Source organism: Sebastes fasciatus, chromosome 13, assembly GCF_043250625.1.
Source record: "Sebastes fasciatus isolate fSebFas1 chromosome 13, fSebFas1.pri, whole genome shotgun sequence".
NCBI classification, from domain to species: Eukaryota; Metazoa; Chordata; class Actinopteri; order Perciformes; family Sebastidae; genus Sebastes; species Sebastes fasciatus.
Genome location: NC_133807.1, coordinates 33,796,627 through 33,816,598, shown reverse-complemented (window position 1 = coordinate 33,816,598; position 19,972 = coordinate 33,796,627). Strand labels below are relative to the sequence as shown.

The window sequence follows — 19,972 nt, the reverse complement described above, 5'->3', positions numbered from 1 at the left end:
TTTTGACATCGTCAGATCATTTCAATAAATACATTTCACCGGTTTGAATAAATAAAGAATGATCAGACAAACATGACTCGAGTCATAGAAAAGATTTTATTGACCAACAAAATTTATCACATGGGGGGGGGGGGGGGGGGGTCTGTCTGAGCTCCTCAGGATTCAAGATCCAGCATCAAGACGTAAAGCTGATCCCAGATCAGTTGTGACGCCCTGAAGGCGCCATGTGACCGACCTCAGAGACCAACACGGCGCCTTCACGTCAGTTTAAGAGCAGATAAAAACACAGAAACCTCCCCGACGCTCCGTCACACTAACAGACGTCTTTATAGGCACTTTAAGTCTAAAGCCACAGATTCACATCGACTGCACGCGGACGGCGACTTACGGCGTCTGGAGAACTCCTTTTAAAGAATTCACGTTTTTAGAACAAAGATTTGACTCGACAGAAGATCAACCAGCAGCTGTTCCGATAACTCGTCATTATTTAAATAAACTTCTCACAGTTTCTCTGTTTAATCGGTCAGAATCTGTCGGATCTGCACATTTGAAGACGTCACCTGTTTTCTGACATTATATAAAAGATATTTTCCGTTGTATTGAGTTTAATTTAACTGATTTTAACACTATTAATTATGTAAAGGTGGATATTGCTGCAACATTTCTTTATATATATATATATTTCCAAACAAAGTAAAGGAATTCTCCAGGTTTAGAGTTTTTAGTCTCTTTTCATTCAGTTTCTTTTGTAAAAACAACACTCGGAGTGACAAAACAAAAGAAGCACGTTTCAACCAGTTTTAGGAACCAGTAACCTTCTCTGCTAGCTTCTTTATTCATTAGTTAATTATTGTCTCTTTATTTTCCTCCTAAACACAAACAAGTGAAGCAACTTCTGGTAGTTTAGTTGGAAACCTCTGCTCTTTAAAATGTCAGCAGGAGTAAAAATAAAGTTCCCAGAGGTCAAGACGACGTCTTCAAATGTCTCGTCTTGTTCGACCGACAGTCCAAAACCCAAAGAGATTCAGTTTACTGTCATATTAGAGGAAGAAATAGTCACATTAAGACACACAGAGATTTCTTTTGTCAGATTTGATTTAAATTCGACCGCTGCCGATTCATTTTCCGTCTGTGGATTAACGTTTCAGCTCCGATCAGCAGATGAATCAGAGATACACATATTCATTAGGTGATATTGTGTTGAACGAGCAGGATCTGCCTCGTCGTCTACAGTAAATCAGTGATCAGTTACTCGTCCTCAGCAGCATGAGAGAAGTCTTCTTCTACTCTGACACCGACTGAGAGCTCAGCTGTTCTTCAACAACCTGATTAATAAATGCTAATCAGCTCGTCATCAGCTCCTCCATCCACCGGAGCTACAGAAGCAGTGCATTCTGGGGAATGTAGTGCCCTCTACTGTACAGACATTAATAGGACTCAACATGCAGCGAGCCTGCTGCTCCTCCCAACACGTCGGCAGCATTTTGGCACAAAGCCGGCAGAAACTAGAATAAACACTGAAGCTGTGATTTAACGTGTTTCCTTCCTTTAAGGCTGCTGGCTCACTAAAGGGACACTTTAAATGACCTTAAATCAGCGACGCAGCAGCTGGAAGAGACGACACGACCTCCACCCACTTTCAACCAAACCACCAGAGGAAAGTAAAATAGAGAGTCTAAGTCCCGCCTCTTCCTGTCGACCACCAGCGGAACTTATTACAGAAAAAATATGATCAACGGAGAGAGAAAAATAATTTTATGATCTCGTTTGAATCACACAGATGAGGTTTGTAAAAGATAATTTATCAAGTCCTGACTGATGAAAAGACCAGGAGTCACTGATACAACAGTAGATCACATTAGATCTGGGACTGGAACACAGCTGAGTTAGCTAGTTAACTTAGCTGTTCCAGACACGTGATCTGTCCTGATGTGTTTTATCAGCGACTCCTGGTCTTTTCATCAGTTCAAACTGAAGTGTAAAGAGATGTGTGTGTTGGTGCTGCTGATCCAGAAGCGACCAGACAACATCTGTCTTCACCTCCTCTGGTGGCTGAAGGTCTAAAGACGATCCTCAGTAATAATCCCATCCCTTCATCTGTCCCATCCCAGCAGCTCAGAGACTTCTAAAGCCCATGACGAGTTCCCAACATCGCCCTCCTAACGCTCGCCCAGTTCCCTCACCAGTCTGGTTACTGGTTCTAATCTCTCTTCATGTTTCCCACCACAGACACACACAGACATTGATTTAAAAGCACAGTGGTGACGGTCTCCAGTGGATCTCCAGCTGCATTCAGACATGTGGCTAAACTAGACAGGAAGCAGCTGTTTGTGAATGCCGAGCGGTGGAGTCACCGGGTTGGAGGCGGCCGGACGGACGGAGGTCACCGTGACGAGCTCCTCTCCTTGCTGACGCAGTCGTCCTGGCTGCTGGTGTCTCCGTTGGCCGTCGTCCCGCAGGTCCGTCTCTTCTTCCTGCGGTGGGACATGGCGTCCCCCTCGGAGCCCGACGCCGCCTGCGGGAGGACAAAGTGTTCAGACGTGTGTCATGTTACGGACATGTGTCACATGTTGGCACCTGTTGGCAGCATGTGACACATGTGATCCTGACAGGCAGGATTTACAGAAGCAGGATTGTCACTGTGAGTTCAGCACGACTCCAGATCTCACAACTGCTTCTCAGTTACCATTAAAGCGCACGTTGCTTCTTCCAGGTTTCCGCGCTGGACACGAGGTCACGTGGTGACATTTGGAAGTTTCTCCACATCCTCCTGGATCCATTTTCTAATTAATGTTTATGATCTAACTGTACTTTAGTCTTCTGATTGTCTATTAGGGCTGAGACGACACACCTCCTGTATCTCCTGATTCTATACTATCACCGTACCTGGCTGCTGATTCAATATGTATGGTGATTTTTAAGTATTGCAAATCAATATTACGATTTATTGTTTACTTTTTTCAGCACTAGACCGTGAAGGGAACAAGTTGAATCATACACTTCTAGAGACTTTTATTAAAATCTCTAAATTAATAGAATTAACAGCCAAAATCAAAAATAAATGACCTGATTAATAAATAAATATATCATTAAATGAATCAAAAATAATATTTAAAAAATAAATGTAGTCATTAATGAATTGAAAAAATGTGACATAAATCAATGTTTCTGTTTTAATTTGCATCTTAATTTATTTATCCATCTTTGTATTAATTCCCTTATTTATTTACTCTTCTGTTTAATTTTCCCTTTTATTTGTTTATGTATTTATTTTAATTAATTTAAAATGTATTTATTTATTTTTGCATTTATTTTGTTTATATTTATTCATTATTGCATTTATTTTTCAATTATATATATATATATATTTAAAATGTATGTATTTATTTATTTAAATTAATTTTAAAATGTATATATTTATTTTTGCATTTATTTTTCAATTATTTTATGTACATATATATATATATTTAAAATGTATGTATTTATTTTTATTAATTTCTGAGTATTTTTTAAATTTTATTAATTTTGAGCTTTATTTATTTATTTTTGCATTTATTTTGTATTTATTTTGTATATACAGAAATAAATAAGGGGTGAAATGCAAAGAGAAAATCAATCATGCATAAATAAATAAGAGTAAATAATTAAAAGGGAAAATTAAAAGAATAGAGTAAATAAATAAGGGAATTACTACAAAGATAAACTAGGCTAAAGTTAGCATGGCTCACATACCACCCCCCCCCATTTAAAGTCTTTCTCTGAATAAATATAATATAAGGATATGTGCTGCTTTACATAATTCAAAGACATACATTTTGTTTACTTTTATAATATTGTTCGTTATGTATAAAAGAAGTGGAAATGGTCTTAAGAATGGTCCTAAACTTGATATATAAATGATACCTAGAGAGTGTTTATGTGTGTGTGTGTGTGTGTGTGTGTGTGTGTGTGTGTGTGTGTTTCAGCACATACATCAGAGTCGGAGTCGGACGAGCTGGAGGATGATGATGATGAAGAATCACTGGAGCTGTCTGAGGCGATGCCCGTCGACTCCTGAAGGTCCACTTTGTCTGCCAGCGCTGCCAGGTCGGGCCGCTCCTGCTTCAAGATCCTGAAAACAACCGGCAACAAACACACACTTTACACAACTGAATCACGTCTTTATGATTACTAAGTGCACGGACGCCTGTACACGTTCTACCTCAGAAAGAGACCAGAGATCACACTGTAATAACAGGAGGAGACGACGTCCAACTAAATACTTCATGTCACAAGAGGGACCGTTCTAAATAAAAAACGTACTTCAAACATTCACAAAGATTAGTAGGAATAAGTAGAACTTTAACCAATGAGTGTCACCGTACCACAATACCCATACATATACATATTTATGGTACTGTATATATCTGACCTATAGTGTATAAACTTATATCATACCTCCAGCTCCAAAAAAAAAGTCTGAAAAACATTGAAAACATTGACAATAAGAGGGTTTCTGAGACGTTTACCCAACGGAAGTGTTCGTCATATCTAATCGTTACGGCTGTACCGTGATACGTATGGTATCACCAGATTCTGGAGCCCGAGAGCCCAGCACAACCTCTGACAGCCAGATGAGCGGCCGGGTCCGCCGGTGGGTCTGCCGGTGGGTCTGCCGGTGGGTCTGCCGGTGGGTCTGCCGGTGGGTCGTTGGAGTTTTAGAGGTTTAAAGTTAAAGAGTAATAAACATCCTGACGTCCTGGGATGAGTCTAATCTCTGGTGTGTACAGCTAAAGGTGTGTTTCTGACGTGGCGGCGGCGTTGAATCCTTACCGGTACCACTTCCTGGAGAGTTTGGGTCGCCCTCGGACAGTTTTGTGCCACACGATGGGGAAGTTGGTCGTGCTGGCGAAGTTCTGAGTGACAGCGATGGTCGTGTCCATGTTGAGGACCACGTGCCACCACCCGCCTGCGGACACACAGCTAGTTACCATTAACATCAGAAACACAAACTCCGTCCTCACACTGTGTTTGAGTTTATTAACAATACGTTAATATACTTATAAAACACAACATATATGTGACTTTGTCAGTTTGAAGCGGTCTGAAAGTGAGTTGGTCAGATGATATAGTAAAAGCAGCAGCGTGTCATGATGAGCCTGAACAGACGTCTCACAGGTGGTTGTTGTGTCTGTGGTTTAATCTACAGTCAGACGGGTGCGGTCTAAATCCTGGATGTAATCCAGCTCTGGTAGCATTAGGTGAATCTGGGTCACGGAGACGTCTAAACTGTCAACACACCGGCGGGTCTCTGCTGAGCTGATGTGGACCAGAACCAGTCTGGTTTCTGCTGGACTGGCTTGTAAACCAGTAAAAACAACACAAACAACAACCAGCATGACCGGGAGGTGAATCCAACGTCTTCACAATCTGGTTGTCAACAAATCCCACGTGTTTCTTTACCCGTCCTCTACTGGCTTTCTTTACCGTCTTCTACCGGCTTTCTTTACCGTCCTCTACCGGCTTCCTTTACCGTCCTCTACCGGCTTTCTTTACCATCCTCTACCGCCTTTCTTTACCGTCTGTCCTCTACCGCCTTTCTTTACCGTCCTCTACCGGCTTTCTTTACCATCCTCTACCGGCTTTCTTTACCATCCTCTACCGCCTTTCTTTACCGTCTGTCCTCTACCGCCTTTCTTTACCGTCCTCTACCGGCTTTCTTTACCATCCTCTACCGCCTTTCTTTACCGTCTGTCCTCTACCGCCTTTCTTTACCGTCCTCTACCGGCTTTCTTTACCATCCTCTACCGCCTTTCTTTACCGTCCTCTACCGGCTTTCTTTACCGTCCTCTACCGGCTTTCTTTACCGTCTGTCCTCTACCGCCTTTCTTTACCGTCCTCTACCGGCTTTCTTTACCATCCTCTACCGGCTTTCTTTACCATCCTCTACCGCCTTTCTTTACCGTCTGTCCTCTACCGCCTTTCTTTACCGTCCTCTACCGGCTTTCTTTACCATCCTCTACCGCCTTTCTTTACCGTCTGTCCTCTACCGCCTTTCTTTACCGTCCTCTACCGGCTTTCTTTACCATCCTCTACCGCCTTTCTTTACCGTCCTCTACCGGCTTTCTTTACCGTCCTCTACCGGCTTTCTTTACCATCCTCTACCGCCTTTCTTTACCGTCTGTCCTCTACCGCCTTTCTTTACCGTCCTCTACCGCCTTTCTTTACCGTCCTCTACCGGCTTTCTTCACCGTCCTCTACCGGCTTTCTTTACCATCCTCTACCGCCTTTCTTTACCGTCTGTCCTCTACCGGCTTTCTTTACCCGTCCTCTACCGCCTTTCTTCACCGTCCTCTACCGCCTTTCTTTACCGTCTGTCCTCTACCGGCTTTCTTTACCCGTCCTCTACCGCCTTTCTTTACCGTCCTCTACCGGCTTTCTTTACCGTCTGACCTCTACCGCCTTTCTTTACCGTCTGTCCTCTACCGGTTTTCTTTACCCGTCCTCTACCGCCTTTCTTTACCGTCCTCTACCGGCTTTCTTTACCGTCCTCTACCGCCTTTCTTTACCGTCCTCTACCGCCTTTCTTTACCGTCCTCTACCGCCTTTCTTTACCGTCCTCTACCGGCTTTCTTCACCGTCCTCTACCGGCTTTCTTTACCATCCTCTACCGCCTTTCTTTACCGTCTGTCCTCTACCGCCTTTCTTTACCGTCCTCTACCAGCTTTCTTTACCGTCCTCTACCGCCTTTCTTTACCGTCTGTCCTCTACCGGCTTTCTTCACCGTCCTCTACCGGCTTTCTTTACCATCCTCTACCGCCTTTCTTTACCGTCTGTCCTCTACCGGCTTTCTTTACCCGTCCTCTACCGCCTTTCTTTACCGTCCTCTACCGGCTTTCTTTACCGTCCTCTACCGGCTTTCTTTACCGTCCTCTACCGGCTTTCTTTACCGTCCTCTACTGCCTTTCTTTACCGTCCTCTACCGCCTTTCTTTACCGTCCTCTACCGCCTTTCTTTACTGTCCTCTACCGGCTTTCTTTACCCGTCCTCTACCGCCTTTCTTTACCCGTCCTCTACCGGCTTTCTTTACCATCCTCTACCGCCTTTCTTTACCATCTGTCCTCTACCGCCTTTCTTCACCGTCCTCTACCGCCTTTCTTTACCATCCTCTACCGCCTTTCTTTACCGTCTGTCCTCTACCGGCTTTCTTTACCCGTCCTCTACCGCCTTTCTTTACCGTCCTCTACCGGCTTTCTTTACCGTCTGACCTCTACCGCCTTTCTTCACCGTCCTCTACCGCCTTTCTTTACGTCTGTCCTCTACCGGCTTTCTTTACCGTCCTCTACCGGCTTTCTTTACCGTCTGACCTCTACCGGCTTTCTTTACCGTCTGACCTCTACCGCCTTTCTTTACCGTCTGTCCTCTACCGGCTTTCTTTACCCGTCCTCTACCGCCTTTCTTTACCGTCCTCTACCGGCTTTCTTTACCGTCTGTCCTCTACCGGCTTTCTTTACCCGTCCTCTACCGCCTTTCTTTACCCGTCCTCTACCGGCTTTCTTTACCCGTCCTCTACCGCCTTTCTTCACCGTCCTCTACCGCCTTTCTTCACCGTCCTCTACCGGCTTTCTTTACCGTCCTCTACCGCCTTTCTTTAACCGTCCTCTACCTCCTTTCTTTAACCGTCCTTTGACGTTGTAAATCAGATGGAGGCTTAATAAGATTTAGAAAATGAAGTTTCTTCACTGACCAGGCACAAAAACGGTCTCCCCGGGTCTTTGGAGGATCTCCAGCGGTGTGAACTCTGGAGGCCAGTTTGGCTGCTGCGTTCTGGGGTAAACCACGTTGAACCAGGTGATAGCCTCGTCCTGCTGGTTGCCCCCGTCCTCTCTGGTCACCTTGATGAGCTCTCGGGGTGTGTTGGTGGGGAACAGACACCACCTCTTGTGTCCTTGAACCAGGGCGTTCCAGGCGCTGGTGCCCAGCGGGTCGATGTGGATGCCGGTGCCGGAGCGAGCCGGGCCCATTACGAACCACCTGTGAGGAGACCAGAGGACAAACCAGTGAGCTGTACCGTCATCTGTCTCTGAAACGTCCTCTTCTTCTGCTCAACAAGCACTCAGACTCGTTGACAAGTCTTTACTTTGTCCCTCAGGGTGATCAATCACATCCACATCTTCCAATAAATCATCTCTAATGTAATGACTCACTATACACTAAATGTTTTCATATTTCGACTGTTGGTCGGACAAAACGAGACACAAGACGTCGCGTTTTTGACATTTTATACTCTAAAAGATGAATCGATTAATTGAGAAAGTAATTAGCAGATTTATTATGATGAAGTTTGTTGTTAAAAGGTGTACTGTGGAGTTTTCTTGTAAACTAATAAAATTGCATTTCCTTCCTCTTAAACATTTACAAAGCAGATTTTTTTCAAATCCGAAGTCGAAGTATTTTATCCGTAGCATCTATAACTCCACAGGGAACCTTTAATTAGCTGTAAAGTGTAATAAACAAAGATCCAACCTGTACGGCGGTCTGCGCTTCTCTCCTGCAAACTGGAACAGGTCGTCCCTGAAGAAGACGGGCACCTGGTAGTCCTCCAGCAGCTTCCGGCGTTTGGCGTGTTCACCGTAGCTGCTGTCGAAGATGTAGAGCGGGCTGTCGTCCCTGGTGGTCTCCAGGTACTCCATGTAGTACTTCATCTTCATCTTCACGGAGTACCCGTCGTTGTCCTCCCCGCACTTGAATTTCTGGTTGCGGTATTTGCGTTTGAGGCGCTCCAGAGTCCATTTTTCCCGGGCGGGCCAGCTCTCCTGGCTGTTCTGCAGGACAACGGGCTTGTAGGGCCGCTCGAAGCGCTGGATGAACTCCTCGGGGCTGAGATGGAGGGTGTCCACGCGCTCAACGTTGTCCTGTAACACAGGCAGATATCAGGTCAGTGTTGTGAAGGCATTTCCATCTGGATAACAACATATTCTGTTACACGATAATAAGGGTGTAACGATTCATCTACTACATGATGTGTCGATTTATAATCCTACGATCCAACTACATCGATAGGTACTCGGCAGGTTGTCCTTCACGGGAGACGTATATCGATGGTACAAGGTAAATAATCTATCGATACTAAGAATTTGCACCTTGTATTTAAGCACGACAAACTTTATATGGATGTGTTTTTTAGCACTTTTAATAGTAATGAAATGTTAAACGTTACTCCGGTTCACTCTCCCTGTGTATGATGTCATCGACATGCTCCAGCAGCGCCAATCTGAGAAAGACGACAACAAAACGAAGCAGGCTGATGGCGGCGAAGAGCCAGACGAGAGAGAGAGAGATTCAAGCCGTGTTTGAGGTCCGGCGTGTGGAAACATTTTGGCTTTTGTAAAAAGCGAGACGTCCTCGATAAATCACTCGCTGTTTGCCGTTTACAACGGAAACCTGACCAGTCTTTCCACGCACCTGCTAACACGGCGTGCACTTGTTAAACCACAGTTCATTTAACCTGAATAGAAGTTGGTTTATTATATTTGTTGTTAAATATTACACTGCCTTGTATCTTGAGAACTGAAGCAGCGGGTCCTGAAGTTGCACTTTTTATTATTTTCTAATAAAAGCTGTGTGTATTTGCCATTAATCGTTGTTACTTGTTTATATCCATAATCAATTTATCCCTGATTCCCTTACAAGAAAAACTTTGAGGAATCCTGACCTGCTCTGTCCCGTATCACATATTTATTTCAGTCACACTGTATTGATTTAAAGTCATTGAATCGTATTTATCGCTCTAGATGAGCCAAATATCGTCCTTGAATCGTATCGGAACCATGGAAAGGGATACGCATCAATATCGTTGTAAAAACGTATCGTTACACTCCTACACGATGAGGCATTTTCAACATTATATATTTCCTAATCTTTGAGCGAGGACATGTCAAAGCTTCGGTACAGTACGGTACGGTACGGTACGGTACGGTACGGTACGGTACGGTACAGTATGGTACGTTACAGTACGGTGCAGTATAACGGTATGGTACGTTACAGTACGGTACGGTACAGTAAAACTGTATGGTACGTTACAGTACAGTACGGTACGGTACGGTATGTGTCATTAAAAGACCTGGGTTTTCAAAATGTTCAGCTTTCTGAAAAGATCAAATATAAAGAGGCTCAAACTGGAGCTGATATCAGGACACACAGAAAAGGGTGTGTGTGTGTGTTTGTGTGTGTGTGTGAAGTACACATTCTTGTGTTGAGTAATGCAGGTCAGTGCTGTTTTATAAACTTGTTTTTAACACCTCTTTGGTTAGCTGAAGGCAACACCCTCCCAGACTGTGGCACAACAACATAACACCACATCAGCTGTGGCTATTTCTTAACTCACTTTGCTGAGAATGAGCTTCTTCTAATGTTACAGCCCTGAAATAACTGCAGCTCTGCGTTTGGTTGTTTTGTGAGTGTTCAGTGCTCCCCTGCTAACTGTAGGAATCATGCTGACAGACCAACGCTGCTTCACAGTCTTTTAAGTCTGCTGAAACTGAAACAGGTTTTACTTGCTGTAATCATTCCTCCGGTTCATACTGGCCATTAAAAGATCCCTTCTTCAAGCATCTTCAATGCAAGCGATGGGATGACAAAATCACGTTTTGTGCAAAAAATATATTCCAAAGTTTATCTGAAGTTAGTACGAAGCTTCAGCCGAATACACATTAAGTCAAATCAAGTGGAGATCTTCCAAAGTTAGTTTTTATTAGGACTGGGACGAAACACCTATCTCCTGATTCAATACTATCACCATACCTGGGTGCCCATTCCTTATGTATTGTGATTTTTAAGTATTGTGATTCAATATTTCAATTTATTGGGATTTTTGTTAACTTTTTTAACTCTAGATCAGGGGTCAACAACCTTTACTATCAAAGAGCCATTTAGGCAAAAAAAATAAAAATCTGTCTGGAGCTGCAAAACATGTGATCATTGTGATGAAGGTAACGCAGTTTATAGTCTCAGTATATAGTATATAAGTCTAATGCAGTGAGGGCCAAAGAGACAATGTACTACGGAGTATTAGGACCACATTGAGGGAAAACGAGAAAAAAAGTCAGAAGTTTACGAGAAAAAAAGAAAATAACACGACAAATTACTACTTTATAATATTACGGCTTGATTGTCGTAATACTACGACTTTTTTTCTTGTAAACCTATGACTTTATTCTCTAAATATGACTTGATTCTCTAAATCTCAGATGTATTTTTTCCCTCAATGTGGCCCTAATACTCGTATACGTCGTACCGTCGTACCATAGACCTACAACAATGAGAAATAAAAATGAAAATGTAAACTATTTGTAACTAAATGTTATTAATTTCCACTATTTATTTTTTTTAAATCCACAGAGAGTCTCTGGAGCGGAGCTGAAGAGACGCAGGTTGCTGACCCCTGCTCTAGACCATGAAGGGAAAAAGTTGAATCATATACTTCTAGAGACTTTAACTTGTGAAAAACCTCTAAATGAATCCAGTAAAATGTTTGATTTTCAGCATGTCTGTAGTCAGAGATGTCCTGAAGTCAAATAGATCAGAATCATTGTCAGCAATTATTTACATTTCCAGCAATACTGAATACTTGAATCTATAATAAACTGTGTAGCCAAAAATACACTCAGACAAAAATGTCCCCATTGAAATCCATTAAAACCACACTTTTTGACCTCGCAGCCATTACAGCATAAAATCATGTATTCTCTTAAATCTAAAGCCCTCGCTTGCTTCAACACTGGACTTTTTACTATTTCCACCATGTTTGCCCTAAACATGCTGTTTTCCTGCACACAAAAAATAAAAAATGCATTAAAATAAATCATTGACATATCACAGACTGTGGAAAAAAATCAACCTAGCATTTAGTATATAGAAAAAACAACAGTGGCATTATGTAAACCAACTGGCATTTTAAGGGTTAAAATTCTACAAAACGTGGAAAATAATAATATATATATTTTATAATATATAATTTTATGCAGACATTTTCGTCCTCTAAGGACATCAGAGCACGTTTTGTTAAGTGACACACAAGGATTCACTTTTTACGGTCAATACTTTTGATTTCCCTTTAATTTAATACCTTATTGTTTAATGCCTTACTGTTTAGTGTTTTATTGTTTAATGCCTTATTGTTATTCTTTTATTTTTATGTGCATTCTTTATTTTGAAAATTTGTAAATAAAGACAGTAATAAATGAGTGTTACTGCTACTCTAGCTGTTACTAGTAACATTAAGTATGTGATGAAGTTAAATAAAAAGATGTCAGAGCCTGAAATTAAACTAATAATGTGACTTAGTGATATACAACTTAGTGATATATATATATATATATGTGACAGTGATATATATGTGACTTAGTGATATATATATGTGACAGTGATATATATGTGACTTAGTGATATATAACTTAGTGATATATATGTGACTTAGTGATATATAACTTAGTGATATATATGTGACTTAGTGATATATAACTTAGTGATATATATGTGACTTAGTGATATATAACTTAGTGATATATATGTGACTTAGTGATATATAACTTAGTGATATATATGTGACTTAGTGATATATAACTTAGTGACATATATATGTGACTTAGTGATATATATATGTGACAGTGATATATATGTGACTTAGTGATATATAACTTAGTGATATATATGTGACTTAGTGATATATAACTTAGTGATATATATGTGACTTAGTGATATACAACTTAGTGATATATAACTTAGTGATATATATATATGTGACTTAGTGATATATATGTATGTGACTTAGTGATATATATGTATGTGACTTAGTGATATATATATATATATATGTGACTTAGTGATATATATGTGACTTAGTGATATATAACTTAGTGATATATACAGTATTTGTGACTTAGTGATATATATATGTGACTTAGTGATATATAACTTAGTGATATATACAGTATGTGTGACTTAGTGATATATATATATGTGACTTAGTGATATATAACTTAGTGATATATAACTTAGTGATATATATGTGTGACTTAGTGTAACAGCAGCTCGCTGTCTACGTGACCAGCTGCACTCCTGCTGCAGTCAAGGCCTATAGGAGGAGGCTGGGACGCGGGTCTTGTAGTATAGGGTACAGCGCATGCGCAGTGTAACTCAAGCTGCGTTTTGATTGGCTCAATTTCGGCGAGTGCAGACCAGATTCTACTGCGCATGCACAATACCACCCGGAAATATGACGCGTGATGCAGCCTCCTTCTATAGGCCTTGGCTGCGGCTATCTACTGTTAGCTCCTGTTAGCTCAGCCTGGATGCTCCATGGAGAGTTTACCTTCACGCTGCGATGCGACACGTCGAAGGAGTCCTGGTAGTCGTGTCTGATCCAGTCCAAAGAGTCCTTCAGCTCCGGTCTGGCGCTCCGCTTCGCCTCTTTAATCCGCTTCTTACTCTTATGGTTCATTCTGAAGCTAGCTGTGGAGCTAACTCAGCTAGCTGCGGCTGCTAGTCAACACACTGCTGAAGGCAACTGATGACATCACTAGAGCCCGCCCCCTGTAGCCGGAACAGAAAGCTCATTGGCTATCACGGCCCGCCAGAGCTAAACGCTGATTGGACAGGATGTAGCTTTAGCCTTCCCGCCAGGCATTTTGCGTTGATTTGATTGGCTGTTGAAGTGTCTTCTTTTTGTTGTCGTGGTCGACACGGAAACAGTCGTGATGGGAATTAAGGCTCTTTTTAGTGATCCAGATCATTTGGCTCAGCTCACCAAGAAGAGAAGCCAGTGAAAGCGTTCGTCCAATCAGGTGGGGGCAGCCTGTGTCTAGTGACAGCCCATCAAGCGTCCAATGCCGGGAAGCGTCCTATCATTCAGCCTTGAATTAATTAAAGAAATAAATAAAAAAACGTCTCTCGGACGGGAGCCGGCTCCCATCGTTCACTTAAAAGAACCGGCTCAAAGAACCGACTCGTTCGCGTCCACACATCACAAGGAAGTAGACTTCAGCGTGGCTGCTAGTGATCAAACATCAATATCAAGATCAATATAAAGATCAATTAAATTGGTTTAACGAATTCCTCCCCAGAAGACAAAGAGTCTGAATACTAGCTGGAGATGTGATGATGTAATTGAAGGAGTTTTAACCAGCAGGATGGAGCCCAGAGGACCAGAGACACCAGAGACACCAGAGACACCCAGCAGAGCAGACAGACAGTTCACCTTTAAAGACAACAACAGAGACACCCTGTCTGTCTCCATCCCTGAGGTCAGTCCCTGTCTGTCTCCATACCTGAGTCCCTGTCTGTCTCCATCCCTGAGGTCAGTCCCTGTCTGTCTCCATCCCTGAGGTCAGTCCCTGTCTGTCTCCATCCCTGAGGTCAGTCCCTGTCTGTCTCCATACCTGAGTCCCTGTCTGTCTCCATCCCTGAGGTCAGTCCCTGTCTGTCTCCATACCTGAGTCCCTGTCTGTCTCCATACCTGAGTCCCTGTCTGTCTCCATCCCTGAGGTCAGTCCCTGTCTGTCTCCATCCCTGAGGTCAGTCCCTGTCTGTTCCAGCTTTAATGTACATGATGATACTGCAGGTCCAGCAGCTGTTAATGAACTTCTGTGTGAAACTGACTTCACTGTGTGATATAAACTATCTGGATACATCCAGTAACTAAACTAACTCAATATGTCTTTATTTAAATCAGATGTAAACTAATATAACTGGATGTCTGTAGGCGTCCAGTAGAATCACTACGGACTGTGATGGATGATCTCTAGAAGACTGGAGGTTATTCAGAAATTGTCTAATATCTTGAAACTGTCTCGTACATTTTGTGGATTGATATGCAAGGTGTGGTTAAAATGTCCAATATGCTAGTTGTGTTTTGTTCTCATCACTCTTTGGTAGTTACCTGTGTGTTTACCTGTGTGTATTGTGTGTTTACCTACCTGTGTGTTTACCTGTGTGTTCACCTGTGTAGTTACCTGTGTGTTTACCTACCTGTGTGTCTACCTGTGTGTTTACCTGTGTGTTTACCTGTGTAGTTACCTGTGTGTCTACCTGTGTGTTTACCTGTGTGTTGACCTGTGTGTTTACCTGTGTGTTTATCTGTGTGTTTACCTACCTGTGTGTTTACCTACCTGTGTGTAGTTACCTGTGTGTTTACCTGTGATCCTCTCGTCAGGTTCTGGATGCCCAGTATGGGATGTATGTGTGGCCCTGTGCCGTGGTTCTGGCTCAGTATCTGTGGACACAGAGACACCAGCTGAGAGACAGGACGGTGCTGGAGGTGAGGACGAGACTTTCATCTCACAGTTTGGGATTGTGAGCGGTCATCTTGTAAACTGTTTGTGAGGTGTGTGTGTCTCCGCAGCTCGGTGCAGGTGTGAGTCTACCGGGCGTGGTGGCTGCCAGGTGCGGTGCGAAGGTGATCCTGTCGGACAGCGCTGAGACTCCAGTGTGTCTGGAGAACTGCAGGCGCAGCTGTGAGGCCAACGGCCTCCGTGATGTCGGCGTGCTGGGCCTCACCTGGGGGGAAGTCTCACCTGAGCTTGTTCTGCTTCCCGAGATGGACATCATCTTGGGATCGGACGTCTTCTACGAGCCACAGGGTTGGTTCCTATGTCCACATGCTTATGACCTCGTAGTATGTATGTGTCCTGTCCACGTCACCTACGTCCTGTCCACGTCACCTACGTCCTGTCATCGTCATCGTCGCCTCCGTCATGTCGTCACCTTCGTCATGTCGTCACCTTCGTCCTGTCATCGTCGCCTATGTCACGTCATCGCCTACGTCACGTCGTCGCCTACGTCATGTCGTCACCTACGTCATGTCGTCACCTCCGTCACGTCGTCACCTTCGTCCTGTCATCATCGCCTACGTCACGTCGTCGCCTACGTCACGTCGTCACCTACATCACGTCATCACCTACATCATGTCGTCGTCGCCTACGTCACGTCGTCGCCTACGTCACGTCGTCACCTACGTCACGTCATCATGTCCTCACCTACGTCACGTCATCATGTCCTCACGTCGTCACCTACGTCACGTCATCACGTCGTCACCTACGTCACGTCGTCGCCTACGTCACAGCGTCGCCTACGTCACGTCGTCACCTACGTCATGTCGTCACCTACATCATGTCGTCGTCGCCTACGTCACGTCGTCGCCTACGTCACGTCGTCACCTACGTCACGTCGTCACCTAAGTCACGTCATCACGTCGTCACCTACATCACGTCGTCACCTACGTCACGTCGTCACCTACGTCACGTCGCCACGGCGTCGCCTACGTCACGGCGTCGCCTACGTCACGGCGTCGCCTACATCACGGCGTCGCCTACGTCACGTCGTCGCCTATGTCACGTCGTCGCTTACGTCACAGCGTCGCCTACGTCACGCCGCCGCCTACGTCACGTCGTCGCCTATGTCACGTCGTCCCCTACGTCACGTCGTCCCCTACGTCACGTCGTCCCCTACGTCACGTCGTCCCCTACGTCACGTCGTCACCTACATCATGTTGTCGTCGCCTACGTCACGTCGTCACCTAAGTCACGTCATCACGTTGTCACCTACGTGACGTCGTCACGTCGTCACCTACGTCACGTCGACACGTCGTCGCCTACGTCACGCCGCCGCCTACGTCACGCTGACGCCTACGTCACGTCGTCGCCTATGTCACGTCGTCCCCTACGTCACGTCGTCACCTACATCATGTTGTCGTCGCCTACGTCACGTCGTCACCTAAGTCACGTCATCACGTTGTCACCTACGTGACGTCGTCACGTCGTCACCTACGTCACGTCGACACGTCGTCGCCTACGTCACGCCGCCGCCTACGTCACGCTGACGCCTACGTCACGTCGTCGCCTACGTCACGTCGTCACCTAAGTCACGTCATCACGTCGTCACCTACGTGACGTCGTCACGTCGTCACCTACGTCACGTCGACACGTCGTCGCCTACGTCACGGCGTCGCCTACGTCACGGCGTCGCCTACGTCACGTCGTCGCCTAAGTCACGTCGTCGCCTACGTCACGTCGTCCCCTTAGTCACTTCGTCACCTACGTCACGTCGTCACCTACGTCACGTCGTCACCTACGTCATCGACTACGTCACGTCGTCTCCTACATCCTGTCCTCCTCTCCTACGTCCTGTCCTCCTCTCCTACGTCCTGTCCTCCTCTCCCAACTCCTGTCCTCCTCTCCTACGTCCTGTCGTTGTCTCCTACGTGCACATACTTGTGACCTGGCAGTGTGCACGTGAACCTGAGTGACTAAACGTTTGTAACCTGTTCCAGATTTTGAAGACGTCCTCCTGACTGTGTCTTTCCTTCTGAGGAAGAACCCCAGAGCTCAGTTCTGGACCGCGTACCAGGAGAGGAGGTGCTGAGACATTATCACAATTATTATACAATTATTATACAATAATATAGAATAATATACCATAATATAAAATAATATACAATAATATAAAATAATATAAAATAATATACAATAATATAAAATAATATACAATAATATAAAATAATATACAATAATATAAAATGTAGAATAATATAAAATAATATAGAATAATATAAAATAATATAAAATAATATACAATAATATAAAATAATATACAATAATATAAAATAATATACAATAATATAAAATGTAGAATAATATAAAATAATATAGAATAATATAAAATAATATAAAATAATATACAATAATATACAATAACCTTTAGACCGTAGTTATGTTATTAAGTTATTATAGTTAAACCTGACATCTGTGCTTTGTGTCACTGCTTCAGTTTTAACCTTTGTCCTCCTCCTCTTCCTCCTCTTCGTCCTCTGTGTCCTCCCGGTGTCTCAGTGCCGACTGGTCTGTTGAAGCGTTGCTTGACAGGTGGAAGCTGAACTGTGTCGACGTTCAGCTGGAAACCTTCGATGCAGATAAACCGGAGCTGGCTGGATCGACTCTACCAGGAAACCACAGCGTCCTCATGATGATCATCACGCTGAAGACAGAAGACGTTGGACCGTAACACATGATTCATGTCTCCCAGAGGACATAAGGAGACGTTCAACTCCTCCGGCTGGTTACTGGAATCACTAAAGCTCTCTGAAGGTGGACAACGTAACGAGTTATAGTTATGTCTTGTAATATAATATGTAATAAAAGGTGTTGATTAAAGTGTTTTCAGTCACTGAAATGTTCATGAAATATCATTATTCATTATATCATTATTATTATTATTATTATTATGAAATATACACATGACTGGTTCATATTTGAAACACTAATAGTTCCCGTTTCTCCGGTGACCTCCAGAGGGCAGCAGCTCATTAAACCACCGAGTCATGGCCTCCGACGCCAAAACAAGAAGAACATACAGTATGTCTGTTGTACTGTCGTATCCATAGACATATAGACATATATACATGTATATATGTAAATATACATGTATATATGTCTGTTATATCTGCAGGGTTTTATTCAGCTGCAACCAACTGTGGTGAAATCTCTCCAGTCGGAAGATAATAAACCTGTTTGCACTTTCAAAGTTTCCATTCCACCATATAAAAATACTCCGTTGCAAGTAAAAGTAGTAAAGTAAAGAAATATTACACCAAAATGTACTTTTAAGTATATAAAATAAAAGTAGGCTACTCATCCAATAGAATAACTCCTTTCAGAGTTTTATTATTATTATTTATTACACGGCTTTGTTGAATACTCCATTCTGATGGTCGATCACGCCGTTCTACAGTCTGTTATTTCTTTATAACAGGCCGTTGCTACGTATAACAGACCGTTGCTACGTATAACAGACCGTTGCTACTTATAACAGGCCGCTGCTAGGTATAACAGACCGCTGCTACGTATAACAGACCGCTGCTACGTATAACAGACCGCTGCTAGGTATAACAGACCGCTGCTACGTATAACAGACCGCTGCTACGTATAACAGACCGTTGCTACGTATAACAGGCCGTTGCTAGGTATAACAGACCGCTGCTACGTATAACAGACCGTTGCTACGTATAACAGACCGTTGCTACGTATAACAGACCGTTGCTACGTATAACAGGCCGTTGCTAGGTATAACAGACCGCTGCTACGTATAACAGGCCGTTGCTACGTATAACAGACCGTTGCTACGTATAACAGGCCGTTGCTACGTATAACAGACCGTTGCTACGTATAACAGACCGTTGCTACGTATAACAGGCCGTTGCTATGGACGCAGTTCTGATCGTGACGCAAAGTTCACACCGACTTCAATCTCTGCGTGAAAAAACGCCGCCCTCTGACTCATTTGAATGAGGCCGGTCCGGCATCAGAACGTAGGTTCATCCAGCGAAACCGTGAGCGGTGTTCAGACTGACAACACAAAGAGCTGCATTGTTTCAGGTACAGGTGAGACATTAAATACCATCCAGGAAGTTTGCCTTTCTATACGTCCTGTCATCGTCTACGTCTTGTTGTCGTCTACATCCTGTCATCGTCGCATACGTCCTGTCGTCATCGCCTACGTTCTGTCGTCATCACCTACATCCTGTCGTCATCGCCTACGTCCTGTCGTCATCGCCTACGTTCTGTCGTCATCACCTACATCCTGTCGTCATCACCTACATCCTGTCGGCTGCGGCTACATCATGTCGTCGTCGCCATCCTGTCGTTGTTGCATACGTCCTGTCTTCGCCTACATCCTGTCGTGGCCTACAGCATGTCGTCTTGGCCTACGTCCCGTCGTGGCCTACGTCACGTCTTGGCCTGCGTCACGTCTTGGCCTACGTCACGTCGTCGCCTACGTCCTGTCGTCGTCGCCTACGTCATGGCGTCGTCGCCTACGTCATGGTGATGTCGCCTACGTCATGTCGTCGTCGCTTACGTCATGTCGTGGCCTACGTCACGTCGTGGCCTACGTCGCGTTGTCGTCGCCTACGTTCTGTCGTCGTCGTAATGTGGGTTATGTT

General features: G+C 44.0%; 2 protein-coding genes and 1 long non-coding RNA gene across 7 annotated transcripts; 1 reads left to right on the top strand and 2 right to left on the bottom strand.

Moving 5' to 3' along the window:
• Nucleotides 1-77: 77 nt before the first annotated feature.
• On the bottom strand, nucleotides 78-13,575 carry jmjd6 (jumonji domain containing 6, arginine demethylase and lysine hydroxylase). Its single transcript, XM_074657070.1, has 6 exons — nucleotides 13,352-13,575; nucleotides 8,506-8,894; nucleotides 7,727-8,013; nucleotides 4,813-4,948; nucleotides 3,973-4,111; nucleotides 78-2,515 (listed from the first exon to the last, which is right to left on the bottom strand). Exons 1-6 carry the CDS (start codon nucleotides 13,478-13,480, stop codon nucleotides 2,384-2,386), a joined length of 1,212 nt encoding a protein of 403 aa, XP_074513171.1. The 5' UTR covers nucleotides 13,481-13,575; the 3' UTR covers nucleotides 78-2,383.
• Nucleotides 4,973-7,509, bottom strand: LOC141781365 (uncharacterized). Its single transcript, XR_012596837.1, has 3 exons — nucleotides 7,374-7,509; nucleotides 7,248-7,270; nucleotides 4,973-5,447 (listed from the first exon to the last, which is right to left on the bottom strand). It is a non-coding gene; the product is annotated as an uncharacterized LOC141781365 (long non-coding RNA).
• A 1-nt stretch (nucleotide 13,576) lies between the features above and the next one.
• Nucleotides 13,577-18,204, top strand: mettl23 (methyltransferase 23, arginine). 5 transcript variants are annotated; one of them, XM_074657073.1, is made up of 6 exons: nucleotides 13,577-14,282; nucleotides 14,336-14,393; nucleotides 15,191-15,295; nucleotides 15,362-15,617; nucleotides 17,306-17,390; nucleotides 17,865-18,204. In XM_074657073.1, exons 3-6 carry the CDS (start codon nucleotides 15,212-15,214, stop codon nucleotides 18,034-18,036), a joined length of 597 nt encoding a protein of 198 aa, XP_074513174.1. In that variant the 5' UTR covers nucleotides 13,577-14,282; nucleotides 14,336-14,393; nucleotides 15,191-15,211; the 3' UTR covers nucleotides 18,037-18,204. The 5 variants fall into 5 exon arrangements, with proteins under 5 accessions (XP_074513174.1, XP_074513173.1, XP_074513172.1 ...); XM_074657072.1 differs by lacking the exon at nucleotides 14,336-14,393 and having other exon boundaries at nucleotides 15,380-15,617; XM_074657071.1 differs by lacking the exon at nucleotides 14,336-14,393.
• Nucleotides 18,205-19,972: the final 1,768 nt, after the last annotated feature.